Here is a 20,823-nt window from a genome sequence, read left to right as displayed (position 1 = left end):
TTTGAGGAACTCCTGCATCAGACCGGAGTGCCCTCCATAGCAGGGGCAGAGCTGGAAGATGATGGAGGATTTTCATCAATTTCCCTGGTGGAAATTACTGAATTCACTAAATTCACAGTCAAACAACTCCGCAGTGGCAAGGCCCCGGGGGTTGATGTGATCCGTCCAGAAATGCTGAAGGCTCTGGGTGTGGAGGGACTGTCTTGGATGAGACGTCTCTTCAACATTGCATTGAGGTCTGGGACAGCGCCTAAGGAGTGACAAACTGGGGTGGCGGTCCCCATATTTAAAAAAGGGGACCAGAGAGTGTGTGCGAATTACAGGGGCATCACACTACTTAGCCTCCCTGGTAAATCCTACTCCAGGGTGCTGGAAAGGAGGGTTTGGCCGATAGTCAAACCTCTGATTGAAGATGAACAATGCGGGTTACGTTCTGGTCATGGAACAACTGACCAGTTCTTCACTCTCACAAGGATCCTGGAGAGTGCCTGGGAGTATGCCCATCCAGTCTACATGTGTTTTGTGGACTTGGAGAAGGCATATGTTCAGGTACCCCGGGAGATATTGTAGGAGGTGCTGCGGAAGTATGGAGTGAGGGGGTCCCTTCTCTGTGCCATCCAATCTCTGTACTCACAAAGCGAGAGCTGTGTTCGGGTGCTCGGCAGTAAGTCGGACTTGTTTCCGGTGGGGGTTGGCCTCCGCCAGGGCTGTGCCTTGTCACCAATCCTGTTTGTGATATTCATAGACAGTATATCAAGGTGTAGTTGGGGGGAGGAGGGTTTCCAGTTTGGTGGGCTCAGGTTCTCATCACTGCTTTTTGCAGATGATGTGGTCCTGTTGGCTTCTTCTGTCTGTAACCTCCAACATTCACTGGATCGATTCACAGCTGAGTGTGAAGCGGCTGGGATGAAGATCAGCACCTCTAAATCTGAGGCCATGGTTCTCAGCAGGAAACCGATGGATTACCTACTCTGGGTAGGGGCAGGGGTGGTGGCCAAGTGGTTAATGCACTTGGTTTCAGTGCAGAAGGTTCCGGGTTCAAATCCCACTCCTGCCACATTTCTTCATGTAATGTGGAGTTGTGTCAGGAAGGGCATTCGGCGTAAAAACCTGTGCCAATTCAACATGCAGATCCACCTTGGATTTGCTGTGGCGACTCCGAGTGCAAGCAAGGGAGCAGCCGAAGGGACTTACTTTTACCTACTCCGGGTAGGGAATGTGGTCTTGCCCCAAGTGAAGGAGTTCAAGTACCTCGGGGTCTTGTTCACAAGTGAGGGGACAATAGAGCATGAGATTGGGCGAATCAGTGCATCAGGGGTGGTATTGCATTCGCTCTACCGTACTGTTGTGACGAAAAGGGAGCTGAGCCCCAGTGACCCGATCCTGGATAAGCGGTTGAAGATGAATGATGAATGAATGATAATATGTTATTTTGACAGCCATAATATAATAAAATAAAATTAATAAATAAATAAATAATAATGACAAATGGTTTGCATGACAGCAATGCACTCACCAAGAGAAACATCCAAAAACACCCCCCCCCCCCCCGCTCATTTAGTCTGTAAATACACTTATTAAGCTCAGAGTCTGAGGCTCCAAGCTTGTCAGGGGTTTTGAACGCAGCATCGATGAATGCCACAACCCACGCTTTTCACAGTACAGTTGCAGTGTAATGCAAACACATAACATGCTGTACTCACACAGAACCCATAAAGATTACGTTGAAAGATCTGTTTTGTAACAAATATTGATTTAAAGTCTGGAAGAGATGTGGTAATTCGATTTTCAACCTGACTGCAATCGCACTAGAATGGGTGAGATGTGACTGGACAATGACATTCAGAGGCAGATCAAATATCCTGGAGCACTGATAAGAGCCCCTTCACACATAACATGATTGAGGCAGAATGGCGCACCAAGGAGGAGTCAAATGGCACTTGTGAAAAATTGAAGCTGCCTCAAATGCCTCATTCAACTGTCACGACATCCATTCGCACACACCAGTGGCCGAAAGACAGCAAGTGCCATGCGAGTGCCCATTTGACTCCTCTCTCACAGGTGTCAGTCAAATTCCAGGTGTATGAGAGTAGACAGCAGGCGACCATATTCGAGCTGTTTGTGAAAACTGAAAAGTGTAACACGAGTGTGGCGTAACCTAGCAACACACAAGGGCGTGACTATTCCGAATTACCCCCCCCCAAACACACACACACACGGCATGTGGAGTGCGTCATCATCACACACACACCCCCCCATACACACACACACACACACACACACACACACACACACACACACACACACACACACACACACACAAACACACACCATGAATCCAACATTGTCAGCTGTGGCTGAGGGCCCCGGAGTTTGGGATGCTACCCAGTGCAGTTTGCTGCTGAAACAGCTGACCGCTGTGCACTGCAGCTCAGCTGGTGAACAAGCAATGCACATGTGTGGGTGGGCGCTCATGTCCTCGTGACATGCTGATAATTACTGTACATAAAATAAAAATCACAGAATGAAGGTACAGAGGGTGAGCCTTTTTTTCTGTGAGCTGACGAGGTCGGCAGACAAAGGTGGACGTGTCCCCCCTGCGACGTGCATCTGTTCAGATATCTGTGCTCACAAGTTACAGCTGGGGAACACCTGTAGTAACTTGTAGAGTATGACCTCGCATAACTGCACCGTGAAGCGCGGACGTCGGCATGCTGTCCTCACGTGCAAATATATTAAAACACATTGCTTCAGCTGACCACCGCATCAGCGCACCGCAACACTGGTGAATATCATGCCATGCAAGAGATCACCCCACAGGACACCCCTGCGAGGCGTGTGTCACTGTGGGATTTCCCCACCTTGTAATAATTAAAACACATGATTATGCACTGGACACACCATGCCGGCTGATGTGTTCATGACGCGAGAGCCCGGCTCTTCATGACACGGGAGCCAGTAGGGAGAACAGTACTCCATGTCATTTCAATACTTCCTGGTGTATGTCTAGGCGGTAGCTAAATCAGCTCTTTATAACAGGAATTAAGTATTATTAATTGTGGTGTTTTATTAAATTTCCCTCCGCTGCTGTGTGCAAGACTTTCCACATGCTCGCACTGTGTTTGTGCGCGCGAACACGAGTGTGTACGAAACCGTCGCAGCGGTATCGTGCACGCCTCGTGAACTGTGTGTCCCTCCCAACAGCAGGTGTGATGTTTTGTGGTTCTCCATTTCGTTTTTGGTTTGCCGATTTTCTTCTGGTTTCTGCGTCCTTTGCCCAACTTCGTGTTATGTGTGAAGGGGCCGTAACCACTGTAACAGGGGTAGACTCAGACAGTAAAAAAATCCCTTCTGTCCCATATGGCAGTGCGTACCCCAAATCACATCTTATGAACAATTCGCCCCTGATAGTGACGAAGTGTCTATCGTTAGGCTGAACAGCCTCACTTATGACACTAAAATGTGTGGTACAATTTCAACTGAACTGGGAAGCAAACTTGACAGAAATAGACAAATTTTGAAACAAATCACTTGAAGTCATTTCACAGATTACCGGTTCACTTCTACATTTCAAGGCAGTTATATGGCGCTTTTCAAATTTGATGTTATTCACTCAGTGAGAGTAGAAGTAGGACTCACCTTGAATTCACTTGGCACAATGAGTTTAGGGGTATCCACACCTACAAACATGTCAACTCCACAGAAGATAAGAATAGCTAGGATGATGGCAAAGTCACTGATAAGATTCCTCACCTAAGGAAAAAAAGTGGCAAAGTTGATGTGTTCTACAGTTCAATCACCACATAATTTGCCAAATTAATTTCCATTAGAAATGACCTCTTGGTTTACGGTGCATCCAAAAAGTATTCCTAGCGCTTCACTTTTTACCCATATTATAATGGATGAAATTCATATTTTTCTTCAAAATCCTACACACAATACCCCATAATGTCAATGTGGAAAAAGTTTTTTTGGGGGTGGGGGATTTTTTGGAAATGTATTAAAAATAAAAAACTAAGAAATTGAATGTACGAGGGCTGTCCATAAAGTATCGGTCCTTTTTATTTTTTTCAAAAACTATATGGATTTCATTCATATGTTTTTACGTCAGACATGCTTGAACCCTCGTGCGCATGCGTGAGTTTTTCCACGCCTGTCGGTGACGTCATTCACCTGTGAGCACTCCTTGTGGGAGGAGTTGTCCAGCCCCTCGTCGGAATTCCTTTGTCTGAGAAGTTGCTGAGAGACTGGTGCTTTGTTTGATCAAAATTTTTTCTAAACCTGTGAGACACATCGAAGTGGACACGGTTCAAAAAATTAAGCTGGTTTTCGGTGAAAATTTTAACGGCTGATGAGAGATTTTGAGGTGATATTGTCGCTTTAAGGACTTCCCACGGAGCGAGACGTCATGCAGCACTCCCAGGCGCCGTCGTCAGCCTGTTTCAAGCTGAAAACCTCCACATTTCAGGCTCTATTGAACCAGGACGTGGTGAGAGAACAGAGAAGTTTCAGAAGAAGTCGGTTTCAGCATTTTATCCGGATATTCCACTGTTAAAGGAGATTTTTTTAATGAAAGACGTGCGGACGGGTCCGCGCGTCGGGACGCAGACGGCGCGGTGCGGCGGCACAGGAAAAACACCTCCATGTTGATAACCATTTGTAAAATCCAGGTGGCTTTTGATGGCTTTCAGTGGAGTGAGTATATGAGAAATTGTTTAACAGCTGGACATGTTCCAACTTGTCCTTAAGGCTTCCAACGGAGGTGTTTTTCCTGTGGCGGAGCGCCGCGGCGGCTGCGAGCCGACGCTGCAATCCGCCCGCACGTCTTTCATTAAAAAAATCTCCTTTAACAGTGGAATATCCGGATAAAATGCTGAAACCGACTTTTTCTGAAACTTCTCTGTTCTCTCACGACGTCCTGGATCAATAGAGCCTGAAATGTGGAGGTTTTCAGCTTGAAACAGGCTGACGACGGCGCCTGGGAGTGCTGCACGACGTCTCGCTCTGTGGGAAGTCCTTAAAGCGACAGTATCACCTCAAAATCTCTCATCAGCCGTTAAAATTTTCACCGAAAACCAGCTTAATTTTTTGAACCGTGTCCACTTCGATGTGTCTCACAGGTTTAGAAAAAATTTTGATCAAACAAAGCGCCAGTCTCTCAGCAACTTCTCAGACAAAGGAATTCCGACGAGGGGCTGGACGACTCCTCCCACAAGGAGTGCTCACAGGCGAATGACGTCACCGACAGGCGTGGAAAAACTCACGCATGCGCACGAGGGTTCAAGCATGTCTGACGTAAAAACATATGAATGAAATCCATATAGTTTTTGAAAAAAATAAAAAGGACCTATACTTTATGGACAGCCCTCGTATAAGTATTCAGAGCCTTTGCCATGAAGCTCAAAATTGAGCTCAGGTGCATCCTGTTTCCACTGATCATCCTTGAGATGTTTCTACAACTTAACTGAGGTCCACCTGGGGTACACTCTGTTGATTGGACATGACCTGTCTACTCTGTGATATTACCTGTCTACATATAAGGTCTCACAGTTGACAGTGCATGTCAGAGTACAAACCAAGCATGAAGTCAAGGAATTGTCTGTGGACCTCTAAGACAGGATTGCCTCGAGGCACAAATCTTGGGAAGGGTACAGAAGCATTTATGCTGCTTTGAAGGTGCTAATGAGTACAGCGGTCTCCATTATCTATCCTTTCGTGGCCCAGCCAGAGCCCAGACCTGGATCTGAGAGAACAACTCTGGAGAGATCTGAAAATGGCTGTGTACCAATGCTCCCCATCCAACTTGATGGAGCTTGAGAGGTGCTGCAAAGAGGAATGGGTACAAATGTCCAAAGATAGGTGCACCAAGCCTGTGGCATCATATTCAGGAAGACTTGAGACTGTAATTGCTGCCAAAGGAGCATCAACAAAGTATTGAGCAAAGGGTGTGAATACTTATGTACATGTGATTCCTTACTTTTTTATTTTAAATAAATTTGCAAAAATGAAAAAAAAAGTTTTTTCATGTTGTCATTATGGGGTGTTGTGAGTAGAATTTTGAAGGGAAAAAATGAATTTACTCCATTTTGGAATTACAAAATGTGGAAAAAGTGAAGCACTGTGAATACTTTCTGGATGCACTGTACATGAGCTCAATATGCTGGTGTACAAGCAACTCACGGTGGTGGGGAAAAACCGACTAGTCTTGAACTTCTTCAGAAACATGGAGCAGGAGTACGTGCCAAAGAACAGGATGAAGGACATGAGGGTGATGTCTGGGACAAAGTCACAGGCCTCTCCCATCAGCTGTCCTTTGTACTTTAAGCACTCAGGCATTGTCAGGGATGACCATGTGGCATTCATTGGCTGTATGGTAGAAACACACACAGGTTTCACCTCAATCATAACGAATAACCAAGGAAACAAGTGTTGCACCAGTGCTAGGAGAGGTGGAGGGTTTTCAAGTAACCGCAGGAAGTCGTTCTGAAGTATACAGTAATTAATTGTTACTGGAAACCCACATGGTAGTGGCAGTGGAGGATACACTGAAAAAAGGAAATATGTACATCAGTTGCATATGATCAGAATGTGTCCAAATAACTTCATTTTTGACATATTCTGATCATGTGCAACCAATGTACATATATCAGTCATATAAATCCAACGGACTTGGTTTTTCATTGTGTAGTAAGCAGATACGAGGTTTGTCCAAAAAGTATCGGACCTTTTTATTTTTTGCAAAAACCATATGGATTTGAATCACGTGTGATTGCATCAGTCAAGCTTGATCCTTCGTGCGCATGCGTGAGTTTTTTCACACCTGTTGGTTGCGTCATTCGCCTGCAAATTTATTGCAAATAAATGTCTGAACGATTTGGAGCTTTGCTGCATCAATTTTTTTCCAGAAACTGTGAGAGACCTCCAGGTGGACACCGTTCGGAAAATTAATATGGCTTTCAGGGACGATTTTGTGGGGATTACACAGATTAAGGAGTGTTACTGCCGCTTTAAGGACGTCCCACAACTGCTGAGAGCGTGCCGTTCATTTCTAAACTGGACGCTGTCTTGATACGGTATGTCGTCTGACTAGCACAGGAATTGTGAAAAGACGTGGACATCAGCACTTTTTCGGCACATTGAGACAGACGTGCGGAGGAGTTCCGCGCGTCACGGTGGAGCCGCATGGCGCAAAGCAACGCTGTGATGAAGCCTCACAGGACATGTTGGGGCATGTCCAGCTCATGCTCAATTTCTGGGATAATCACATGACTGAAAAGCAACCGACAGCCGTCTGAAATCCACCTGAAAGCCGTCCTGTGAGACCAACACGGAGGTGGTTTTGTGCCGCGTAATGAACTGCTCCGCGGCGTGTCCCTCCGCTTTTCTTTCCATGAAAAAACTCCTGTGACAGTGGAATGTGCCGAAAAAGTGCTGATGTCCACACCTTCTGCCTTTTTGTGAAAGTCAGACGACGTCCCGGATCAACAAAGCCTTCACGTTGGAAATGATCTGGTTGTTTCAGCGGGGTTTGAGCCTGTCGATCGGCGCTGGGAGCAGGGCGCGCTCTCAACAGTTGTGGGTCATCCTTAAAGCGGCAGTAACACTCCTTAATCTGTGTAATCCCCACAAAATCGTCCCTGAAAGCCATATCAATTTTCCGAACGGTGTCCACCTGGAGGTCTCTCACAGTTTCTGGAAAAAAATTGATGCAGCAAAGCTCCAAATCATTCAGACATTTATTCGCAATAAAAATCCGACGAGAGGGGTGGACCAGTGTTCACACAAAGCCTGCTCACAGGCGAATGATGCAACCGACAGGCGTGAAAAAACTCACGCATGCGCACGAAGGTTCAAGCTTGGCTGATGCAATCACACGTGATTCAAATCCATATGGTATTTGCAAAAAATAAAAAGGTCCGATACTTTTTGGACAGACCTCGTACAAATCCTTTCAAGGTAAGTACGTCCCTTCAACTCCTCCCTGTTTCACTCAGACTTACAACTCCACATTACATGGAGAACAGGCAAGGGTGGTCTTGAACCAGGAACCTTCCACTCTGGAAACAAGTACACAAACCAGTGCTGCTCCCAAATGGGGTCTCAACAGCAGATCAGCCACCTCAGTCAAAGTCATTATGGAAGTCCAACATTATTCCAAGTATTACTGAGGGTGAACCTATAACACTTCAGTATTTGGTGACAGGTGAGTGTGTCATTATCACAAGCGTGTGTCATCAAGTGCGAGAGTGTGTGTGTGTGTGTGTGTGTGTGTGTGTGTGTGTGTGTGTGTGTGTGTGTGTGTGTGTGTGTGTGTGTGTGTGTGTGTGTGTGTGTGTGTGTGTGTGTGTGTGTGTGCGTGTGTGTGTGTGTGTGTGTGTGTGTGTGTCCCTGTACCTGTATATAACACATATAACAACATGCAATAGACATCAGGCTAAAATTTTAAATATGCTCAAACTGTTGTGATGTGGCTCCACTCACTAACAAACAGGATCCTGTTGCAGTTGACATACATGCTGCAATGCGGCATTTTGTATGATACTGATGTAATGTGTACTCCCATCACACCATGGTGTAATGTACAGCTGACTTTCGTGTAAATGGTTGAGCGAAAAAGGTTGATACAACTAGGCTATATTTGTATGAAGAGACACTTAACCCAGACGATTTATCAGATAAATTAAAACCAGAGAATGGGGAAAACACTGAAAAACAGATTTAATAATATTTTTTCCTACTAATGACAGCAGTAAAATTAAGAAACACTTACCAGATCATTGTTGTTCCAGTTAAAGGTACCCTCTAAAGGATCGCCATTAATTTCTGTAGTGTTTTCTGCAAAAACAAAATAAAACCTCCTCTCAGTTATAAAAAAGAAAGAAAAAAGTTTAACAATTGTTGTGTTTCAATGGTTTAATAGCTAACCAGTTCAACCAATTAACACCACTTTAATGATGTATTTAACATCACAGGATCATGGCCTTTTAATTAATGATTGGTCACTGACATAATGTGAGAGTAATATAATACCTTTTTTCTGTCATTCAACACTGTCCACCTGATTTCACACTGTCTACAGTACAAGCTCATATTCATTATTTGCTTTCTACTCAGATATGTTTTGATGGACAGCTAAAAGAATATTATATTATATTATATATTATTTATTTCATTCATTTAAAAGAAAAAAAAAAACAGAAAAGCAGAAATAAAGCATCTCAATTACCAGAATGAAAAGGAGCAGAGAGAAGAACAAGTCATATTTTCTGCCCCTTTTTACAATACAATCTTTCAATATCCAGCGTCATTATTCGACATTATTTAACAGATTGTATTTCTTTAACTTGTCACATACCACTGACTTATTTCATAATTATGACCATTATTTAATAGACTGCATCTCTGACAGGTTACATTTTTAAACTTAAAACATTTTAACAAATTACCTTTTTGACTTCCTTACAGCCCACTGACTTATTTCATAGTTTCATACTTACTTAATACATCTAGTTTAATACGTTTTTTAAATAATTTAAGCGACCTTAATTCTTTAATTTCTTTGTTGAGATTGTTCCATAATTTTACACCATTTACTGCAATACTCCGTTCCTTTACTTTGGTTCTAAATCTTGGTTTTCTAAAGACTTCTATTCCTTTCAATTTAAAACTACTTACTCTTTTCTCAAACATATTTTGAATGTTTGTTGGTAAAGCATTTTTATTAGCTTGGTACATTGTTTGTAATATTTTCAAATCGACCAAATCACGAAATTTAAGTACCCTATACTTAATGAACAATGGATTAGATGGATCTCTAAAACCACTGTTGCTAATCACCCTTAAAGCCCTTTTCTGCAGAATAAACAAAGGTTGTATATAAGTTGTATATGTTGATCCCCAGATTTCTACACAATAAGTTAAATATGGGACAATCAATGAATTGTACAATGTTAATAATCCATAACTATTTAATGAATATTTTACTTTATGCAAAACAGCAATGGCTTTCGCTATTTTTCCTTTTATGTAATTTATGTGTGACTTCCATGTAAGATCTTCATCAATCATGACTCCTAAAAATTTTGTTTCTTTTACCCTTTGTATATCCATTCCATCTATTTGTAATGACACGTTTTTTTTTTTGTTTTTTTTTTGCTCTGTCATTAAACAATATGAAATTTGTCTTATTAATATTTAGTAACAGTCTGTTTATATCAAACCAATGTTTAACCTTTTCCAATTCTGTATTTATCACTTGTGCTACTTCCTGTATATCTGATCCAGAGTAAAACAGCGTTGTATCATCAGCAAATAAAATGCTACCAAGCACATTAGATACAGTCACAAAATCATTGATATACAAAATTAACAGCTTGGGTCCAAGTACCGATCCTTGTGGTACTCCATAAGTAATATTACACAATTCTGATTTGGTATTATTTATCTGAACAAACTGTTTTCTGTTTTCTAAGTAGCTTTTTACCCACTGATGTGCAATACCTCTTATTCCATATTGCTGTAACTTGTGAAGCAATCTTGAGTGGTCAATAACATCAAAAGCCTTTTTCAAGTCAATAAAAATACTTACAAAATAATCCTTATTTTCTATTGTTGTTGATATTTTCTCTATTAATTCCATAATTGCCATAGCTGTCAAATGTTTTGTTCTGAATCCATACTGAGCATTATTTAAAATATGATGTTTCTCAATGAATTTATCCAACCTTGTCACAAAAACTTTTTCCATAATTTTAGAAAACTGTGGAAGCAATGATACTGGCCTGTAATTAGAGAAATTATGTTTGCCTCCATTTTTATATAATGGGACTACCTTGGCAATTTTCATTTCATCTGGAAAAATCCCTGTTGACAGAGACAGATTGCAAATATAAGTGAATGGTTCAATAACAGTTTCTATTATACTTTTTACAGTCATCATGTCTAAATCTTCATGGTCAGTTGATCTTTTGCTTACACAGTTTTTTTTACAGTATTTCTTATTTCATCTTTTTCCACATTGTCCAGGAAAATACTATTGACCGTATTTACAAGTGTATGTAATGTATCTTCTACTACTGGTTTATTTCCCACCAGACTTGATCCTACATTTGAAAAATAATCATTAAACCCATTTGCCACTTCTTTTATGTCATATATCTATTTTCTTTGACAAAGTAATTTGGAAAAGTTGCTTTCGCTCCATCACTTTCAATCACACTTTTTATAATTCCCCATGTTGCCCTCATATTATCTTTACTCTTATTTAATTGTTCACTATAATAATCTTTTTTGTTTCCTAATTATTGTCAATAGTTTATTTTTATATTTTTTGTATCTGTGTTCTGTTTCCTTTGTTTGCATTTTTAAAAAGCACCTGTATAAATAGTTTTTCTTTGCACAAGCATTTTTTATTCCCTTTGTCAGCCATGGTTTATTTACTCTTTTCTTACTAATTTCTATTAATTTACAGTTTTTATTATATGATTTCATCAATATTTTCATAAATGAGTTATATGCTACATTAACATCACTGACATAACTTCTTCCCAATTTTGATTTTTAAGATCATATTTTAATGCCTCTAAGGCTTTTACTGACTTATCGCTTTTAAAGTTTATAACAGTTTTTTTTCCTTGTACCTATTTTTATATTTAAATATTGAAAAAACTGGTAAATGATCACTAACATCTGTCATCAAGATCCCATTCCTGATAATTTCATCTGTTCTATTTGTAAATATATTGTCAATTACCGTTGCACTTTGCGATGTAATTCTGCTTGGTTTTGTTATCAAGTGGAATAACCCCAAACTATATGAGGTCTGTCCGTAAAGTATCGTACCTTTTTATTTTTTTTTTAACTATATGGATTTGATTCATATGTTTTCACGTCAGACAAACTTGAACCCTCGTGCGCATGTGTGAGTTTTTCCACGCCTGTCGGTGACGTCATTCGCCTGTGAGCACGCCTTGTGGAAGGAGTGGTCCCGCCCCGTCATCGGATTTTCATTGTCTGGAAATGGCGGAATGATTTGGGGTTTTTTTACATCAGAATTTTTTCAGAAGCTGTTAGAGACTGGCACCTGGAAACCATTTGAAAAATTTATCTGGCTTTCGGTGAAAATTTTACGGGCTTCACAGAGAATAAGGTCTGTTAGTACAGCTTTAAGGACCCCTTTAAGGATGCTCGGCGCACCGCGCTCCAAGCTGCAACGACGCAGCACAAGCCACCGGACCATTTCTAAACGGATGGCTCTGTGGATACGAGACCGTCGTGTGCTCTTTCTCTGGTTATCACAAGAGCTGGACATCAGCCATTTTCCGGCAGATTTCACTTTTAACAAGAGATTTTGTCATGGAAAGCCATGCAGAGGCTTCGTGCATCACGAGCGATTCGCTTTGGAAGCGAGACAAAGGAACACCTCCATTTCGGCGTGCCAGAGGACAAGTTTGGACATGCCTATCTCGGCTTTCAATGCTTACCAGTCGAGTGAGTTATAAGAGAAATTGTGGAGAGCTGGACATGTCCGAACTTGTCCTCTGGCACGCCGAAACGGAGGCGTTCTTTGTCTCGCTCGAACAGCGAATCGGTCGTGATGCACAAAGCCTCCGCGCGGCTTTCCACGACAAAATCTCTTGTTAAAAGTGAAATCTGCCAGAAAATGGTTGATGTCCAGCTCTTGTGATAACCAGAGAAAGTGCACACGACGGTCCCAGCTCCACACAGCCATCCATTTAGAAATGATCCGGTGGTTCGTGCCTGTCGTCACGGCTCGGAGCGTGGCGCGCCGAGCGCCATTGTGGGCAGTCCTTAAAGCTGTAGTAATAGTCCTTATTCTCTGTGAAGCCCGTAAAATTTTCACCGAAAGCCAGATAAATTTTTCGAATGGTTTCCAGGTGCCAGTCTCTAACAGCTTCTGAAAAAATTCTGATGGAAAAAACCCCCAAATCATTCCGCCATTTCCAGACAATGAAAATCCGACGACAGGGCGGGACCACTCCTTCCACAAGGCGTGCTCACAGGCGAATGATGTCACCGACAGGCGTGGAAAAACTCACGCATGCGCACAAGGGTTCAAGCTTGTCTGACGTGAAAACATATGAATGAAATCCATATAGTTTAAAAAAAAAATAATAAGGTACGATACTTTATGGACAGACCTTGTACACTGAATTCACAAAATCACTTATTCTTTGGCAACTGGAGCTTTCTATGTTAATGTTAAAGTCTCCACATATAAAAAGCGTTTTGTTTTTAATTTGATGGAATAACTCTATTATTCTATCTGTAAATTTCACAACACAAGTGTCTGGTGCTCTGTATACACAACTGATTAGAATATTCTTAGATGTTTCATGTACAAGTTCCACTGTTACAATTTCTATAACGTCATCCACAGTTGTCATTTCTTCTACAATTGTACATATCAGATCTGCCTTTATGTACAGAGCAACACCACTGCCCCTTTTATCTCTTCTGTTCACAAAATACAGCTCATATCCCTCCATTTGAACATCAGCAATGTCGCAATGCCCAAATACATATGGGCCTAACTGTTAGTATATTTTGGGTGATCCTCAAAAGAAATGAGTACAACAGATAACTAAGAAGTTGTTTGTGTGAGATTTTTGAGTTTGATGCATTTCATGTGACCATCAGAAAACTGTACTACTGTGGTGTGCAGCTATGTAGGCCACCTCACTCTAAAACATCGCAGTGTCGTTTAGTTATGTCCACTCGCTACCTCTGTTTAACATAAAGAGCTCTTACAAGTTTTGGATGTTGAACCCAACTTGTAAAGTTGAGTTCAACATCCAGTTCATGTCTGGGTTTTCCCCTTATTTGGGTCTAGGCCTTCTCTGATGGTTTTACGGTTTTAATTTTCATTTCATTATATGTCGTCATTTAAATCTTGGTTTGGGGCTGTTTCTTTACTTTGTATAATGCTTTTGTTACCGGTATAATTCTCTGTTTAACATTTATTGGTGGTTTAGTCATTCATAACATTACTTATATTCTGTAGTCTCTGGTTTTGTTTTTTGTTCTTCATTTATTTCCTATTCAGTCAATAGTTTCTTTTGTCATTTTTATTGCATTCACTTGCCTGTATCACGTCCTCTTGTTTTAGTTATTATCTTTAGTTTTCTGGTTTTCCACTCTTGGACACGCCACCTTAGTTCTTAGTTTTGCCCCTTTGTTTTGTCCGCGTTTATTATGGTTAGTTAAGCATGGCACGTTTTGCACCATTAGGTTTTCTGTCACTTAGTTATCTTGCCCCAGTGCACTTTGCTTTTGTCTTACTGCATTCTCTTGCACTCACCATTGTCTTCCCCGGTTACACCCCCTTCCAACACTTTCTGCATACCTGATCCTCATTTCACTCTCTGATTCTTCCACTAGTATTCAAGCCCTCACCGTCTCACAGTACCTCGCCAGACTGTTGCATTTTGCACTTTCCAGCCTCACGCCCTTGTCCTGTTTTGCCTTGTTGTATTTCTGACCTTGCTTGTGTTATCGACCTCCGCCTGGAGACCTCTGCCTCAGCCCTGTGAACGCCTGTCGCCGTGTATCTGGAACTGTGCTTGTTTTTGGACTCTGCCTCAGCTTGCTACCTGCCTGTACCTCCACTACGTTGACTGATTTCCTGTGTACCGAACCTATTGCCTGCTTACCAGATAAAGCTATTTTGCTTAATTAAACACCTGTGTGTGTGAGTCTGCATTTGCCTCCTACAACCTTCAGGTCCAAGCCACCTTATTCAACATAAGCGGCGCGATGTGGTTCCACAGGTACCAGGTGGTTTTTATTTCTTCCACATAAGCGGTGCCATGTGCTGCACCTGCACTGTTCCTGCTCGATGGACACCAGCGCATGCACGAACTCTTGCACTGGGTTTGTGCACGCCTGCCCGTCAGCGCGATGTTTCGTGCACTAATTTTGAACTGTTTCACTGTTTTATCCAAACGCCGTCCAAACGTCGCACTATGTGTGTAGGGGCCATAAATGAGGCTGCAATGGTTTAGATTGCTGCCACAAGCAAGCATCTGTTGTTTCCATTCCATGATGTGGAACAGCATGGAAAATAGTGTATTCATGTGTCTGCATGTAATGTATGATTGAGTGGGAGAACCACATCAACAGCACTTGTTCGCAATTTTCAGTGCCAGCAAAATGAAAAATAACTGCAACGTTCATTTTAAACATCACAGAAATGTTTCACAGTTTCTGCCAAAATATGACAGAGGATAAAAGCCAACAGCCTGCAGAACGTCTACTTTCAAACAGATGTGAAGTGCCCATTATTATAAAACAGACTTTATTCCAAAACTGTTTCCAACATCATTTTTGAGGGTTAACACATATTTGCATTGGAATTAATTTAAAAGAGAAAGCTAAGAAGTGATTCTAATGTGTTTACATGATTTTCGGTATATGGTTAAAGATGTAATCATATTCTGGATTAACAATGCTAATTTTATTCCCTCAGTCTATTGAAGCGGCAAGAAGCTTGGTGCTGCACCTATTGTGCTGTCAAATGAAGTTCTGCAGTCTGTAATTCAGCCTTCTAAATCTGTTCCCCTGCAGTAGTTCCCAAACCCAGTCCTCGGACACACCCAACCTTTGATTTGGTCTCATCTGAGAAATTAAAACATTGTGTGTAATCACCAAACATCAGGGTACCTGGAGTAGTGGGGGCCATGCAGACACAATTATACTGTGTGACATAATCCAAGTTATAATCAGAGTTGATGGGATAGTGATGACCCAACTTGATCATCTTCTTGAAGGCATCATAGATGAAGATGAAGCTGATCAGACAGGCGAAGCCTTCCTCTGTGAAACGGGTGAAGTACTGCACCAGGAAGCTGGCGTCGGTGGCTACGAGCACCAGGCAGAGGAATGCTGACCACAGGCCGATCCACAGACGAAACTCCAGGTAGTCAAACTCATGATCTCTTCATTAAAAAAAAAGACAATAATAAGCAGTTGTACTTCCTTTGTGGAACCAATATTGATAGTTTAAGAAGCTAATCTGTGGCTAAGTGTATCTTAGGGCTGCTCCAATGCAACTAAACAAAAAAACATTCCCAACAATCACACTGAGGGTACAAAATCTAAAATAATGAATTCATTAATTAAATTTATTTAGCATAAGATGTTTACAAGTACAACTTCAGTATTATTATTTGAGGCTGCAATGGTTTAGATTGCAGCCTCAAATAATAATTGGATTGGGAGTGGGGCTCAAGCAATGTCCAAGCATGAACCAGTTCAAACAGCGGTACAAAAATATGGTTTTTTCTAGGTATAGGGAGGAGGAAGGGTAATGAGGGTTAGGGTGTTTTTGTTTTTTGCTTCGGCTTGTAAATATATAGTATTTTGTATGTAAGTAGGTATGTGTAGGTGTATATTTATGTTTGTGTATATATATGTGTATATATGTGTATATATGTATATGTGTATATATGTGTATGTATATGTGTATGTATGTTGATGTGTATATATATATATATATATATATATATATTGATATCGGTTTAGGTGTGTAGGAATCTATGTGTATATGTGGCAAAGGGTATTACTGGTTGTGGGGAAGAAGGGGTAGGGATAAATAAGCTGATGCTTCACCCTACCCCTTTTCGGACATGTTGGGTACACAGTAGGAACTTTTTGTTGTTGTCTTTACTGATCTATCTTGTAATTGTTGTTGTATCAAATGTTCGAAAAAATAAACAGTTTTCATCACCCTATAAACCTGCATCATTTGAGATTTAGATAATCAAAGCAAAACTTCAGCAAATGTATTCTCACACCAAAAACAATTTTTTTCTGCCTTACAGTTAGTTGCTGTCAGTAGCTGAGGTAAACTTATTTCGAAGTTCATACAACTAAAGAACAGAGAGCTCTGACATACAGCACATACACCTCTCACACGGATAGGGTTTTATGTGCTAAATCCCTTGTGATGAGATAAACAGAATACTGAGAGGACATACCTGCTGAAGTTGAATAGCAGTCGTTCAAACACCAGGACAGGGCCGGTGCTGCTGAGGATGGTGAGGGGCTGGCCACCCAGCAGACAGAAGACACCACCAGCAATGGCTGTGCCCAGGAAACTTTCTAACACACCCTGCAACCAATATATGCTCAATTATTCATAGTATGAATGTTTAATGCGGTACAAATGTAAGGCATCAGTACAGACACTATGACACTGGGTGCCTTTCTGGTACCGAAAAGCACTCAGTGCTAGTAAAGCACCTGATGCTATCAGCCTCATTAAATCACAGACCGGGCCTTCAGATGCAATGTCTGCTTTGATTCCACCAGGTGCAAATTTATGAAGTGAATTCTGTGCTTCTACTATGGGTGAGTAGTCCATGAAGTTTATTTCTGTATGTTTTAATTGTGACTAATGCAACCCAGTCTCACGGCATGTCGTGATTCAGCAACACAAAATATACATTAATCTAATCTAATTGGTTCGTGATATTGTCATGAATATCGCCTCATTTTCATTATGGCAGCACGAATTCATTATAATACATTCCGTGATGGCTGCACAAAATTAAAAGTGAAGCGGGGGTGGTTATGGTTAGAGTATGGAAGGAGTAGAATTAGGTTATGGTTAAGGATAGGGTTGGGGGTAGGAGTAGGGTTAGTAATAGTGAGTTAAACAAAACCCCATCACGAATATTTGAATCATTTCGTGATGGGACGACGAAAAAAAAAAAACGTGAGCTTGGGCTGGATTAATGTTATTGTTATTATCAATAAAGTGGAATAGTTTACACAGTTGTTTTTTCGTGTGAAAATTGATGATTCACAATGCCATTTGTATGTTTGTATGTTGTCTTCCTGTCTGACTCAATCTGTTTTGTGCAGTTTGCCGTGCCTATGCCAAACTGAGACTGGTTACTTTTCACATAAAATTTTATACATGCAATTAATTTTGATTATCACTTCATAGTGACAGCGTGTGTGTGTGTGTGTGTGTGTGTGTGTGTGTGTGTGTGTGTGTGTGTGTGTGTGTGTGTGTGTGTGTGTGTGTGTGTGTGTGTGTGTGTGTGTGTGTGTTTGTTCTACTATCAGGCATTCTTGACTTTTTTATTACATTAGTAGTAGTAGTGGGATAAGGAGTTGGGTTACTAATATGTAGACCAGTGTTTGATTCCCACTCATGCTACTGTCTGTGTCCTGGGACAAGACACTTCATCTGCATTGCTCCAATCCACCCACCTGTAAGTGGTTACCAGCCTTGGCTGAGAAAGTAACTTCTGAGGATCGGCTTAAAAGTTCTGTCTGCTATGCAACTGTTTCAATAACAAGCAAGATACTCACATGAATTGGATTTCTGTTTAAAGCTTGGAATGTTCTCTATCAGGCAGTGTCATTAATTTTCCACATAGTCTCCTTCCCTTTCCACACACTTAGGCCAATGCTGGACAAGTTTTTGTATCTCATCAGTGAAGGATTCCAGTGACTTCTCTCAGCACCAGCAACGCACAGCTGCTTGCACCTCTGCATCATTAGTGTAACGGTGTTCCTTCAGGTGTTCAGCTTGGGAAAAAGGAGGGTCGAGATCTGAGCTGTAAGACGGGCATGTTAAGATCTCATAAAATGTGAGCCAATTCAGTGTTTATTGACTCGTGGACAAGCATTGTCACGTCTGCGTCTTTTACAGGACCAACCCACTTCAAGCGGATGTGCAGTTTTTGCAAAGTGTCCACATATAAGTCAGAGTTGACAGTGTTGTCATGTTCCAAAAATTCTGTGAAGACTGTGCCATCACACCAACAACTTGACGATGTGCATCTGTGGCTCTTAAGGGGCACCAACTATAGGCCGGGTCATGCAGACTCATCTTGGCTGGAAGGAGATGTACTGCACTGTGTGAGGCAAATGGTAGTCACACCAGATACTGACTGTTTTTTTGACCCACCTAGCTCCCCAATAAAGCAAAATTGCACATTTCCATTTTCCATTTATTGTGGCCAGCCTAAGGCACACCTGTGCAATAATCAGACTGGTCCCAGTCTGGCCACAGTAGGACCATATGTACACTGTCAGTTTCACACTGATGATTTTACTGTGTAGAAAATGTTTTAGATCTTTGAGTTCAGCTCCTGAAAAACAAGTGTTTGTCAGTGTAATGTATGACACACGAGCCTAGGCTAAGCACTAGCTGGTCAAATTGATGCCGATGTCTCACTGGACCAAGAACCATAATTTCTCTCATTGTTCTCACTTAGGTGGTCTCTTGATCTGGGCTTTGGTGTTTGGGGTGGGGTCCGGGGGGGGTGGATGAGGGACTGGGGTGTGGCCTTTGGGGGGGGGGGGGTCCTGCTGGCTGGATCCCACCCTAATTGGGTTCAGTCGTGCTGGCTCCTTGGTCCCATGTCCCCTCCGCTGGTCGTTCCTCCCTTGCGGTGCCGTGGCTCAGGTGTGTGGTTCTGGGGTGCCCCCTTTTGTGGGCCTATGGCGGCACCCTGTGTGCTTCCCCTGGTGTATGGGGTTGCTTCCTGTGCCTCCCTGGGCGTGCGCATTTTGGCTCTGCATGGGCTGTTCCCTGGAGGTTCGGGGACCCTGGTCTGTGCCCTTCCTGGCTTCTGTGCCCTTCTACTGTCCTTATTTTCCATGTTTCTTCTGGGGCCCTGCATCCTAGACCCATTTCCATCTGTTGCATGCAATCACCCATATGGCTCCTGGCATGCTGGAGTGGTCCACGTCATATAGTAAGGTTCTGTACTTTTGTCTTGGCCCAACACACCAGCCACAGTAGTGATTGGATATTTAGCTGTGCTCTGGGTCTCTGTGTGTGGATGGTTAGGTGTTTGTGGCTGTCACCACAATTTGGTTTTGGGTGTTCTCAAGGAGATCAAGACTCTGGTGTCCTAGATTAGGGTATGGACGCACATTAAATCCAAACCATCAACATGTTTATTAGACCCCATTCCTACCAGGCTGCTCAAGGAAGCCTTACCATTATTTAATGCTTCGATCTTAAATATGATTAATCTATCTTTGTTAGTTGGCTATGTACCACAGGCTTTTAAGGTGGCAGTAATTAAACCATTACTTAAAAAGCCATCACTTGACCCAGCTATCTTAGCTAATTATAGGCCAATCTCCAACCTTCCTTTTCTCTCAAAAATTCTTGAAAGGGTAGTTGTAAAACAGCTAACTGATCATCTGCAGAGCAATGGTCTATCTGAAGAGTTTCAGTCAGGTTTTAGAATTCATCATAGTACAGAAACAGCATTAGTGAAGGTTACAAATGATCTTCTTATGGCCTCGGACAGTGGACTCATCTCTGTGCTTGTTGTTAGACCTCAGTGCTGCTTTTGATACTGTTGACCATAAAATTTTATTACAGAGATTAGAGCATGCCATAGGTATTAAAGGCACTGCGCTGCGGTGGTTTGAATCATATTTGTCTAATAGATTACAATTTGTTCATATAAATGGGGAATCTTCTTCACAGACTAAAGTTAATTATGGAGTTCCACAAGGTTCTGTGCTAGGACCAATTTTATTCACTTTATACATGCTTCCCTTAGGCAGTATTATTAGACGGTATTGCTTAAACTTTCATTGTTACGCAGATGATACCCAGCTTTATCTATCCATGAAGCCAGAGGACACACACCAATTAGCTAAACTGCAGGATTGTCTTACAGACATAAAGACATGGATGACCTCTAATTTCCTGCTTTTAAACTCAGATAAAACTGAAGTTATTGTACTTGGCCCCACAAATCTTAGAAACATGGTGTCTAACCAGATCCTTACTCTGGATGGCATTACCCTGACCTCTATTAA

At 41.8% G+C, this 20,823-nt stretch overlaps 1 protein-coding gene across 1 annotated transcript in view; it reads right to left on the bottom strand.

Annotated features, from left to right (window-relative positions):
* Positions 1 to 20,823, bottom strand: part of slc4a4a (solute carrier family 4 member 4a) — a 229,100-nt gene that overhangs the window by 51,517 nt on the left and 156,760 nt on the right. Inside the window, 5 exon segments of the mRNA XM_034170791.1 lie at positions 3,640 to 3,753; positions 6,181 to 6,366; positions 8,771 to 8,835; positions 15,682 to 15,956; positions 16,998 to 17,131. Coding sequence (XP_034026682.1) covers positions 3,640 to 3,753; positions 6,181 to 6,366; positions 8,771 to 8,835; positions 15,682 to 15,956; positions 16,998 to 17,131 — 774 coding nt within the window.

The sequence above is a fragment of the Thalassophryne amazonica genome, chromosome 5 (genome assembly GCF_902500255.1).
Source record: "Thalassophryne amazonica chromosome 5, fThaAma1.1, whole genome shotgun sequence".
Classification (NCBI taxonomy): domain Eukaryota; kingdom Metazoa; phylum Chordata; class Actinopteri; order Batrachoidiformes; family Batrachoididae; genus Thalassophryne; species Thalassophryne amazonica.
Note: the sequence above shows the minus strand (reverse complement) of the source record. Positions and strands in the feature narration are given on the sequence as shown.